The sequence below is a fragment of the Hyperolius riggenbachi genome, chromosome 3, assembly GCF_040937935.1.
Source record: "Hyperolius riggenbachi isolate aHypRig1 chromosome 3, aHypRig1.pri, whole genome shotgun sequence".
In the NCBI taxonomy this organism is placed as follows: Eukaryota; Metazoa; Chordata; class Amphibia; order Anura; family Hyperoliidae; genus Hyperolius; species Hyperolius riggenbachi.
In genome coordinates this window covers 202,709,182-202,721,710 of record NC_090648.1, presented here as the reverse complement: position 1 = coordinate 202,721,710, position 12,529 = coordinate 202,709,182, and the positions used below count along the sequence as shown (strand labels likewise).

General features: G+C 40.6%; 1 protein-coding gene across 4 annotated transcripts in view; it reads left to right on the top strand.

Annotated features, from left to right (window-relative positions):
- Positions 1 to 5,331, top strand: part of APBA2 (amyloid beta precursor protein binding family A member 2) — a 453,336-nt gene extending 448,005 nt beyond the window's left edge. For all 4 annotated transcript variants that reach the window (XM_068275575.1, XM_068275573.1, XM_068275574.1 and 1 more), the window contains one exon: positions 4,629 to 5,331. In XM_068275575.1, the coding sequence (XP_068131676.1) occupies positions 4,629 to 4,700 (72 nt within the window). In that variant the 3' untranslated portion in view covers positions 4,701 to 5,331. The remainder of the gene's footprint in view (positions 1 to 4,628) is intronic.
- Positions 5,332 to 12,529: the final 7,198 nt, after the last annotated feature.

Below are 12,529 nucleotides of genomic sequence, written 5' to 3'. Positions count from 1 at the left end.
TTTTTAATTAAATCTCAGACATATTCCATTTCCAGGTAAAAGTCTATACATCAAAAGATTGTGAAGTGAGGCTTTCAACTCCAGGTGAAAACTTGATTAAGGCTTCCTCCCATTATTTCCTAGCATCAAAGCTTCCCTGTCTCAGCCCTTAAAGGGAATCTAAACTTAGAGGGATATGGATTTTTCCTTTTAAACAATACCAGTTGCCTGGCAGTGCTGCTGATCTCTTTGATTGCAGTAGTGACTGAATCACACCTGAAACAAGCATGCAGCTAATCCAGTCTGACTTCAGTCAGAGCACCTGATCTGCATGCTTGTTCAGGGGCTGTGGCTGAAAGTATTAGAGACACAGGATCAGCAGCAGTGTCAGGCAACTGGTATTATTTTAAAAGGAAAAATTCATATCCTTCTAAGTTTAGGTTCCCTTTAAAGTCTGCAGAGATTTCCAACCCCCTTCCAATAGATGTAATTTACAGGGTATCGTTTGCACCTCCACCAATAATTCAATTTCCAGTAGGCTGTCATGTACATTTCAAACCTTCAGGTGTCAGCTCCCCCCTGTCCCAAAGACTCTGGCAGGCTTGCCTTGTATAATGGGACAATGGCTGACACCAGACTCAAAAGCCATGCCGACCAGCCTATTCTTCCTCAATTGGCAGCTAATTAGCAGTAGACACAGTTTCCCCTGCTGGACAATGGGGCAGAGGTAATGAACATCTACATACAGAATTACATTAGACTTCAGTTTACTCTGGCCAGGTGACCAATTACTCCCAAGCACAATACACATCTGAGGTTTTACCCAGTAGACAGAAACAGGACAGAAATATGTTCTGTTATTATCCTTAACATTATCAGCCTCATAACTAGCGGCTATATTCCTGACAACAGCCTATCAGCGATCAAGTTTAAAAATGTTTCAAATTTCCTGTAAATAACCTCCAAAAGCTCAGAGGGAGAGAGGCCTACCAAAACATTTTACAAGCCACAATTTCAGCAAAAGGTCCCTCTAAATGTATTTGACTTGTGGTCTTTGAATATGTTTCTTCTGCCTGTGCTTACAGCCATGGATGAGCACATCCATGCTGGGCATCCCCCAGTGGCATAACTGAGGAGCTTGGGACCCCAGTGCGAGTTTTACATGGGGCCTCAAACACTCTATTGAGGTAGAGCCCAAATACCTACCAAGGACAACAGGTGTGTCAGGCAGGTGTAATCAGAGTAAGGAAACAGTTTGTTAAGAATTACCACTGTGCAATGTACATATAGAGGTGTTCATAATTAGCATAGCACCAATTAAAAGATAATAAGATGGATGAAGGTGGGCCCCTAATGAGCCCCTCTGGTCCAGGGGCCCCAGTGCGGTCGCAACCTCTGCATCCCCTAATGCTACGCCTTTGGCTTTCCCTGTAGAATGAAGACACTTGTGTGCAGGTTATTTCTTCCATGCGCAAGGGCTTCATTCTGTGTCCACAGCCAGAAGAAACTTAGTCATCTGGTGTGAGTCAAATACATTTAAAAGACACCTTCACTGGAATGGTTGGCTACTGTGGCTACTGGAGGATTTGGGAAGCTTCTGGGCCATCCAGAGGATTCTCACTACTTAGGAAAGTCTTTTCTTTTTTTACTTGCTTGCATGTACGATATAATGAATTTTCTGGTTAAACTCGATGGACGTATGTCTTTTTTCAACCCAAATAACTATGTAACTATGAATTGTATATGTAGTACAGCTAAGAAATAGAGCATTAGTAGCAAAAAAAATATTATCATATTGTTTCCAGTACAGGAGAAGTTAAGAAACTTCAGTTGTTATTTATGCAGAAAAGAGCTTCTCTTCGGCTTTAGTGCTGTTTTATAGAGCATTTATACATCAAAGACTGTCAGAGACAGATTTAGATAACATTTTACTGCAGGGAAGTTCAAAGGGTCATTAGCTTTGCTTGTTTTATAGTTTATAACACAGAGGGGTTGATTCTCTAAGACAAATAGCATGCCTTATCAGAGTTAACACACCTCTCAGCATTATCGTGCCTTATCAGGGTAGCATAGCAAGCGCTACGAACTTATGCCTGCTAATTGGCAATGACGAGAGCTCCACTTGTCCTGCCCTGACCCCATGCGGGTCCAATCACTTTAAAGGACATTATTCCTGCACTTTGATTGGCCCAATAGGCTACCTGTCAAGTTTCATGTCAAGTGACAGACAGTCTATTGGGCCAATAGCGATTTGCAAGCACAAATGGGCACCTAGTCTAAATGTATCTCCTGCAGATTTATAGCATTTTGAATGTTTCAATTAATATTACACATTTTTTGAAACTCGAATAATTAAAGTTAATGTAAGGCTAGATTTTTGCTAAGCATGCCCTTTTGAAAAAACATAATACATCTGATTTACACAGTAGGCTCCCTGCAGTTTGCTATTTGTGTCTAAAGCACAGCCAGACATTTCCATCTGGGTTGGAAAAAAGCATTAGATATAGCAAAGGACTGCCCTGTGCAATGAAATGATACATTTTGGCCAATGAATATTCTTTTCATGTGTGAAATACTCAGGGTAGATATGAAAACACTGAGTATTGAAGTCAGCGCCCTCATCTCTAATATCCCATGTTCAGGCGCATTGTGAGGCAAAGGCTTTGAACATTTTATCTCAGATGTTTCATTGATGAGATAAACTGATAGATATACCCAGTCTCTAAAGCCATGCAGAAGAAAGGATTAAAATGTGTATACCCGTTTATTTCTTGTCTGTCTTTCACAGCAGCTTGGTTTAGTATGTGAGAATGAGATAAGGGAGGCCAGGACAAGTTATTGTCAATGGCTAAGACTATATATTCTGTGTAAATCAATAGGTGGCAAGGCAAGACTATCATTATGATTTAAAGGCAATAGCATTGAGTGAATTCAGGTATACTGCTTGCTTAGTAGAGCAACACATCATGTTGTACCTACCCATGTGTAATAAACAGTGGTTGTCATTTCACACAGGAACAAGTGCTCACTACAGATAATTCTTTACTGTATATGTTGGTAACAGAGTGGGATGCAACAGTTCAGTGGAAGGCAAGGCAGAAAGGCGAAAGGCAGAAAGGGTAAAAACCTGTTTTGTAGGGCTGGCCCTCCCTCTCCTACCTCCCTTCCCCGGTGATCCTGGCTGCACAGGACGCTATCCGTCCTGTGCAGCCAGTGACAGGACGTCCCCTGTCACATGTCGCCGATCTGCCTTACGGCGCTGCTACGCAGCAGCGCCGTACAATGTAAACAAAGCGGATTATTTCCGCTTGTGTTTACATTTAGCCTGCGAGCCGCCATCGGCGGCCCGCAGGTTATTCACGGAGCCCCCCGCCGTGAATTGACAGGAAGCAGCCGCTCGCGTCGCTGGTCCTGCAGCTGCCACTTTGCCGACGCACGGTATAAGCGTGCGGTCGGCAAGTGGTTAAATAAAAATAAAAATATTGGCGTCTATTAGAGGCCTGCAAAACTCGGCACCCAAATTGACTGTTCTGGCCAAAACCAAATCATACACTTCTTCCTTATGGGACAGTTGAGCCTGTGAGTCATATGCTTATATGCTTATAGCTGACATCAGTATTTGACATATTTTACAGCTAGAAAATTAGGGGATTTTGGAGCTCTCATGTTGCCTTATGTTTTTAAAACACATTTTGAGAGCAAGTGTACGATTTACTGTGTATGTGACATACAGAAACCTATATCATTTGAATGAATATATATATATATATATATATATATATATATATATATATATATATATGTATATATATATATATATATATATATATATATATATATATATATATATATATATATATATATATATACACACACACACATATACACATACCTCCCAACTTCTTGAGATAGGAAAGAGGGAAACTTAAGCCATGCCTCTGCAGCACCCTTAATCATGCCCCCAACACACCTCTAGTCACACATAGCATAAGTAAAATCATTTGTTTTATATTTCAAACCACACTGGTCCTTTCCATCCTGGTTCCTTTTCCTTCAAATTAACATTTGAAAATAAAAAATATATCAATTTAAAAGATGGGAATAAAGAATAGAGAGTCAAACATTTTTTGGTGGAAAAAAATACATATATATATATTGAAATACATCTGTACATGAGTCTTAAGAGAGGGACACATTATTATTATTATTGTATTATTTTTTATTTATATAGCGTCAACATATTCTGCAGCGCTTAAATGAGCGCTTAAATGAGAAAGATAGGGGGACAGCAGGATTGGGTTTGCAAAGAAGAAGAATTGGGATTTATTATATATATATATATATATATATATATATAGAGAGAGAGAGAGAGAGAGAGAGAGAGAGAGAGAGAGAGAGAGAGAGAGAGAGAGAGAGAGAGAGAGAGAGAGAGAGATAGTTTGCCTTTATAGAATGTCTAGAGTCTGTAATTAGTGTTCTCGTTCAAAGAAACAGGGCAGCGTTTTCAGATGTGATTTCATGTCCAGCGTATTTGTAAGTAATAGAAGGGCAGACAGATTGAGAGAATGACTTAAATAATGTTGGGCAATAGCTGTACAGCTGGATGCTGCCGACCTCAATTTTTAAAGTCTTTTTTCTTTGTGTCACAGATTCACATGAAGACTATGCCAGCAGCGATGTTCAGACTTCTCACTGGGCAGGAGACCCCTCTTTACATATAACGATGAGAAGCCATAAAGAAAACGCTTTTCAATCTCAGATCAATACATTCACATATCGGAAGAGACACTGAGCAGACATTTTGTATTTTGAACAAAAGAACAACAAATGTCAACAGACAATTGCTTTTTTTTGCCTTTCTTTCTTTTTGCTTCTTTCTTTTGCCAAAGGAGATGCCAATTTTGAACATGATCATCATCTAGGAGGACAATTTGTAAATCACAGAAGGGGATATTCCGGACTGATACCTCTTCAGTAAATAGTGACAAGGATATTTATTTGTTATTGTACATGTAGTGTTTAGGTGTATGTGCTGTATGTTACATTGGTGAGTGTATGTAAAGGTACGTGTTGGAAGATGGATGCATTGGATCGCCTTGTCAGTGACACCAACGCTACGCTACAGCCACGTGGAAAGGGAAATGTGGGTGGAGATACCATTTATCATGATCCTCACAATCTCCTCCATAGTTGTAATGTCCATCTTTTCTCACCTTCATTACTGTTTCATCAGATTGTGTTTCAGGAGAACAAGTCAGAAACACACCATTGTCGTAATCTAAATCTCCAAAGTAAATTTACCCTAGCAGCGAAGGTTTACCCTCCAGGAATAAAATATTTTTTTATTAGTTATTTAATTGCAGCAGGCTTAATTTACTAAAGTCCTTCTGCAATTGACCCTGAAGTTCTGGTTTGTGTTTTAATAAAATTTTAGGTTTTAGATTGGGAAAGTATAAATCTTTTGTTTGGGTCCTGCGACATAGTAAAGAGTTGCTGGATAGTAAATGATTAGTAAAATAGCGTTTCTGCTACTACAATCATATGCATTATCCTGTTGTGTGAACCATGTAATAAATCCTGGTCAGATTATCATCATAATCTCAAGAGAACTCTAGAACCTTCGTACATATATCAGGACTCTACTGTCTGCTCTCTTCACTTCAGTTTTTGACATTGTCCTTTTATTATACCTGTCCTATAAGGAAAGTTTTAGTGATGTTTTTAACATGAACATTTGATGATCTACTTCCATAGGTGACATGACCGTTTTATGAGTGTTTGTTATCATTGGTCAGCTGGTAACAGCCCTGTCAACACAGCCACTCAGAGCTGGACAGGCATTTTTTTTTTTACAAAGGTACAAAATATTAATATTTGCAGCAGTTCCTGACTGAGAAAACTTCAGTGTGATTAATTTCGAATCGGGGTCTTAGCTATGACTAAATGTGACAGTCTCTTTAAGCCATTCATTCTTGTTATTAAGACTTCTTGATGTTAGATAAACATTGTGCCATTAATTTAATAAATCGGAGAGACATATAAACACTGTAGAAGCCCAACTAATCAGAAAAAATAATATTGTATTGGTTTGCAGGGGTGCTGCTAAGGTTTTTGTGGCCCCAAGCGCCATATAATTTGTGCCCCTCCCCCCCCCGTCAGAAGCCCCTTCTATCATAATGATAGGTGGCCAAAGATGCCCCACACACAAATTAAGTAGCCCTCTAGGACAGGCAATAAGCCAAAGGTAGGTAGTCCTAGTATAGGTAGCCACCACAAGTATAGCCAGCCACCCCCAGGGTAGGTAGCCAAGGTGTCCCTCAGTATAGATAGCTCCCCCACCCATATAGGGCATTTGTGTCAGTGGAGGTAGTACTGCTTATCCATCCCCAACACTCACAGACCTGCAGATCAGCGGCAACCAAAATAGAGGAGAGAAGCACACAGTAACCATGCTGCACGCTTCAAATGCAGGAAATGAGCCATGACCTCACTTCCGCATCTGAAGTGTACTTCATGTTCACTACGCCACTCTCCCCTCTGTTCATATTTTTGCTGATCTGTTTGTGAGTGACGGGAAAGCAGAGGCGGCCATACTAGTGACAAACAGAGCATCCCTGGCAGCAGGAGAGGCCCCTGCTGTGGGTTAGCACCCCTGTTTTTCTTAATGTATTAAAAATGATTATTATGAGTTAGTGAGTATTATGAAGGCTTAAGCCTGAGGTTTGTAGGTTTGAAACTCCATGTACTTCCTTAGTTTATCTTCAGGGTGCAGAGAGAATGGGAAACAACATCATTTTTAGTACTGGCAGCAATCGTATCTTCATAGGGAGGACACTAATAAGACTTGGGTGAATAATCTGTACTTTAAGAATGAAATGACATACTGGCAAACTCATCTTTCTTAGAGATGCCAGGGATTCCTATTTGTAGCTATAAACATGTGCAACATAAAGTCTGTCATTTGACTTTTCTGAAGATTTATATAGGCCAGACTGTAGCAATTACATTTCTCTGTTGCCAAAATTTTAACTAAGCTGCATTCAACATAATTTGTTTTGAAAACTTGACAGCACAAATATGCAACAAAACAAGCAACAGTTTAAAGAGACTCTGAAGACCCCCTAAATCACTGGGTTTTTTTTCACAATACTGTTAAGCATGATTGCCCTATCTGAAATGCTGCATCCCCATGGCTGAAATCTCAATTAATCCCCCCAAAATCCCGGGGCAAAAATCCTTGACTTTCCTGGTCATGGATTTAGCTGCCCAGGGAGGCAGAGCTTTGGGCTGTAGCTCTGCCTCTGCTAGAGTCAATCTGCCCGCGGATCGCTGCCTCTCCCCACCCCTCTCTGTGAAAGAAGATTGAGAGGGGCAGGGAGAGGTGGAGATCCAAGCAGAGTGACAGAGTAGAGGCAGAGCTACAGCCCAAACCTCTGCCTCTATATGGAAGCGCTCCCCTAATCTTCCCCCGGGGATTTCGGGGGGGTTTAATTTAGACTGCAGCCGCGGAGATGCAGCGTTTCAGGTAGGGCAATCATGCCTCACAGGATTGTGAAATAAAAATGGTGATTTAGGGAGGCTTCAGACTCTCTTTAAATAGTAAGTTTACCATCAGGAATGTTATTTCTATGTTGCTTTTATTTTGGGTGCCTGCAAAACCCTTTTCTTATATCAGCTTCTCCTCTTCCAGCCACTGGAGGGAGCTGTTCTCCTGAAATACTTGCCGAAATAGTCTGCAGTTTTTTTTTTTTTGTTGTTCATTTTTTTTTTTTTTTATACAATTGATTGCTTTTTAAGGTAAAGTTCTGTATGATGGAAGACTCAATAAGCATCCAAAAAGATAAATGCTATCACTAGCTTTATTTTCCCAGCTCCCAATCAGAAAATAAATAGAAGAAATATACTTTAGTGCAAATGTCATTTTAAGACATTGAAAGCCCATTTCCAAGATTTTTTTCCTAATCATATTAAAATGCCCCAGTTATTGTATTACCAGTCACTATTGTCAATCGATTTGCCTGAAAAAAAGCATGTTAACACCTTATTTTGTTGACCATCTTCATGGTCCCGTGGTCACTCTGATACTACTCGTCCTTGGCACAATTCTTGCGCTGGTGGATGGAGTTGGTGCTAGAAAAGCTTTGTACTGTGTATGTTCTGTGCAGCATCTGGGAGTCCACCCAACTGAATGTAGCTGTCCCAGAAATAAAAAGAGCAAATGTCAGAATGGTGACACCAAAGGACACAACTTTGGTCCAGGACCTAGACCACGCCTTTGGTCATAGAGTTTGATATTAGTTGCGTGTCCTGAAGTCTCATGGCACTGGATGTTGCCTGGCAGTTCAAGACAAGATGGGTAATACAATAAGGTATGGTTCTAAAGCTCTATCGAAGGTTTAGTGTAATGATAGAATTTCCTGGAGATGGACTCTCAGTACCATGCATCAGTAGGTTTTGCAGTGCCTTCTCCGCTTTCCACTGGTAGTTATTTATTTTGGGTTATATGAAGATACCATAGTGCTATAATATTTATCCTGTAACCTAATGAAACCGTGTTTAGTTTAATATTTTATTTTCTTTGTGTTCTTTGAGATGTTGCTATGTGTTGCCCTGATCCTGTCCACACAGACTTTATAAAAGTCATTATGCATTAGATTCAGAGATACAGAGACACTATATGTGCTGTTGAACTGCTGCTGTTTGTCCCCTGCCTATTGCCTGATGAAGCGGGCTTTGTCCTGGGAAACGCGTTGCATCCATTTTGGGCTACTGGCACCACCCAGAAACCGGAGCAGCACCTTAAATCATTTATAATCATCCAAAAGTCTGAAGGCAGCACAGGAACAGTTCTGTTTGCATTATGTTCAAGGCTGTCTGAGCTTGTTATACAGAAAGATGAGATGCCGGTTAGTGATAACACATGCTTGTACCAGTTCTCCCTGTACAATGGTCTATCTTGTATGCTCTCAAGTAACAAGCCGATATAGAAAGAGGCTTTTTATATCTCATTATCAGAGCATCCTTTTCTGATCATCCTCCCTTTTGCTGGAAATTTACAGGTGACTTCGTAAAAATGACATTTGAATCAGCAGATGGCTGGCAGAACAGAACTCAAATATGCGGAGCAACAATTACCCGAACTTCATATCATCTCAGAATTATCTGTAAAATAAATATCGTATGAACCAAAGAAATGTGAGGTGCTCAAGCAGATCAAAGCCATGTATCTATCCGACTGTGCTGAACTGTGAATGTAGGGGAAGCACAATATAGCGTAGGCTTACAGCATGTGCTGCTTGTGCCACTAATTGCCACTTTCATATTTCACAGTGCAACGCGGGGGAAAAAAAAAGAATTCATGAGGAATCCATGTGCCTTAATTAGTCTGATTAGTTTTATTAAAAGCCAGTAGCTGCTCACTGAAGTGTATTTTAAATGTAACATTTAATCGTTTGACTGCACCCTAGTTCTAGCAAAAATCACAGAATCTAATTTGGCCTAACCACCGCAATTTCATTGAATTACATCTGGAATGGAAGAAAGCATGGGCTTATCTTAGTAAATGCTGGGAAAGTAAAGCATGAACTATGCTGTATGTGGATGAAATCGCCTTTAAAGGAATACTATCGATACCCAAGTGTTCTAAAATGACAGTGTGCAAATAATGTCTAAGTGGCTGTGTAAACATTTTCCTACTTTTCATGTTAAATATCAGAGGCAAAAGCTGTAATTTATTGAGGGTATGATTTAGCTATATTGGGACAAATCAATTGCAGAAGGGGTGTCAGCTTCAATGCACAGCCAGAGTTGCATATCAGGCTACAGAAAGCAAATATCAAACATATCAAACTCTGAAAGCAAAAACAGTATGAAAAAGCTGTGACAATTAGTTACATTTCCTCTGCTCTCTTCAGACACCTCAGTCAGAAGCACAGGACACAGGAGCTGCAGCTTTCTCTCTGTCACACACAGAGCTACACATAGAGTTAACTGATCAAGTGTGAGAGGAATTTCCCCTCTCCTCATGGCTTAGTCAGCCGTCAGTTTTGGCATTAGTAAAGCTTGAAAGTATTTTGATAACAGTAAACAAAGAAGTTGCTACTAAAATGTATACACCAGTACTTAGAAGCACTTTCCAAACAATTCCTGTGTCAATTGAAAAAAATATGTGAATCGATAGTATTCCTTTAAGGAAACTTGAGGTGAAATGCATATGGAGACTGACATATTTCTTTCCGCAGTTGGCTGATGGTGTAATGGTTAAGGGCTCTGCCTCTGACACAGGAGACCAGGATTCGAATCTCGGCTCTGCCTGTTCAGTAAACCAGCACTAATTCAGTAGGAGACCTTTGGCAAGTCTCCCTTACACTGCTACTGCCAATAGAGCGCGCCCTAGTGGCTGCTGCTCTGCTCTGGCGCTTTGAGTCCGCAAGGAGAAAAGCGCAATATAAATGTTATTTGTCTTGTCTTGTCTTGTCCTTTTAAACAATGCACATTGGCTGTCCTGCTGGTCCGCTGCTGCTTATAATTTTAGCCATAAACACAGAACAAGCATGCAGCAGATCAGACATTTCTGACAAAAAGCTGACAAGGTAAGCTGCATGCTTGTTTCAGGTGTATGATTCGGACACTACTGTCCAGATAGATCAGCAGGACTGCCAGGCATTGAACTGGTATTGTTTAAAAGAAATTAAATATGGCCGACTTCATATCTCACCTTGGGTTACTTTTAATGAAAAATGTAAACGATACAATGGGCTGTATGGTGGAAATGCATCTTTAAAGTAGTGGTGTATATGTAACTATCTTGGGTTAAAATAGCACAGAACATGGCGCTGATATACATGTATTGTTAGATTCTGCTACCTTTTCTAATGTGCAGAGATGCACTGCAGTGTGCATAGCACAATCCAGCTCCTGATTCATCATACTCTGTAGTATATGGCTACCTGCAAGTCTTCTAAGCCAGATCTCTTGGTATCTAAGCTCTCACTAGAGATATATAACATATTTGGCTATGTTGCCTTTTCTCTCTTTGCTGTTCACTGTACTCACATGCCCTTCAGAAATCAGCAGAAGCCGTATTTTCTCCTGCTGGTTCTGTAACCTTTTCACCCGATGTAAGTGAATTTGGTGATTCACAACAAGAGCTGCAGCTGCCTCTGACTTCCCTCCCTGCCCAGAGAGAAGAGGCAGCAGAGAGACTCTTTATATATGTCCCTATAAACAGATTACATAACAGATCTGGCTTTCATAACCAAAAAGGAACCATATGCTGCATTGTATAGGGATAATCAAGTCTTAAAGTGGAGCAACTGTCAGTAATGCAAGTTCATTACATTACTAAATTGGAACATAAGTTAGAACTTACTCCCTGCACCAAAAGATTAGTCACATCATGATAACCTTTATGGAAAATAAAATAATCATTACAGACTTTTCGGGAGTCACTGAAAGGGTTAGGCATTGGTGTTTACCATATGGAGATCTGCCTAGGCAGAGCTCTCCTGCAGTCTATTCACAATTGCAGATACAAACTAATTAACAGGTTTATCTGTCTAAACAAATACAGAACACAGAGAAGTGAGTTTCTTTAGCAAATATATGTGGAATAAATCATTTTCATTGTGTTCCGTGTAAGCTTTAATCAGGACCTAATTTTAAGTTATTTCGCCATAATTTAGGTGTAAGTACACAATCTCTTTAAGAATAAGTGATTTTAAAGGCAAACTAAATCAGTTCTAAATTGCCTTCTGATAGCTACAGCAATTCCTTTGCATTATGTTGGGATTACACGATACTTTTTTGCGTTCGATTCGGCGCGCGATTAGCCATTCGATTTTCTGCTCAATTCTCTTATCTTCCACTCGTTTTTCTTATCTTTTTTCCATAAGAAATCGAGCGGAAACGAATCGAGCGGAACATCGGACATGTCGGAATTTTATTATCGAAGGCATCTATCGGAACGATTCTTACAAAAAAACGTATCGTGTAATCCCAGCATTACAGTTTTAACCCTGTGGCGGGGCCTGAGATCTCACAGACTGCCTACCAGTTGCAAGCACTTACTCATTACCATAGGCAGTACACTATGTGCTAAGTTGGGCCTGCTCTCCGCTGGTCTCCGAGCTTCCTCATGCTTGGCTGTCAGCACGGTCTGGAAAAATACCTCACTTTTCTATTTATCTCTGGTAGAAAACTTAAGGCTGCCATACACTGGTTGATAGCCACTCGATCAACCAACATATCCCTCTCTATCGAATTTGATCAGAGAGGGATCTATCGGCTGCCCACACACTACACACAGATTTTGAATCAATCTCAGCATGAAATCCATTCAAAACCTGTGGAGCCGCCACTGCCGCCACCTGCCTTGCTGTCCCCAGGCCTCCACCCATTCGGGCTTTTCTGCCAATGACAATAATCTCACCTGTCCAGCTGGCGTGGGTCCCCGGGGTCCATGCTATCACTTCTTCAGGCATCCACTTCCGTGTCCTCTCTACTACCTGTCCTGTCCTGTGGCACGCCAAAGTTATAACAGTAGAGGGAG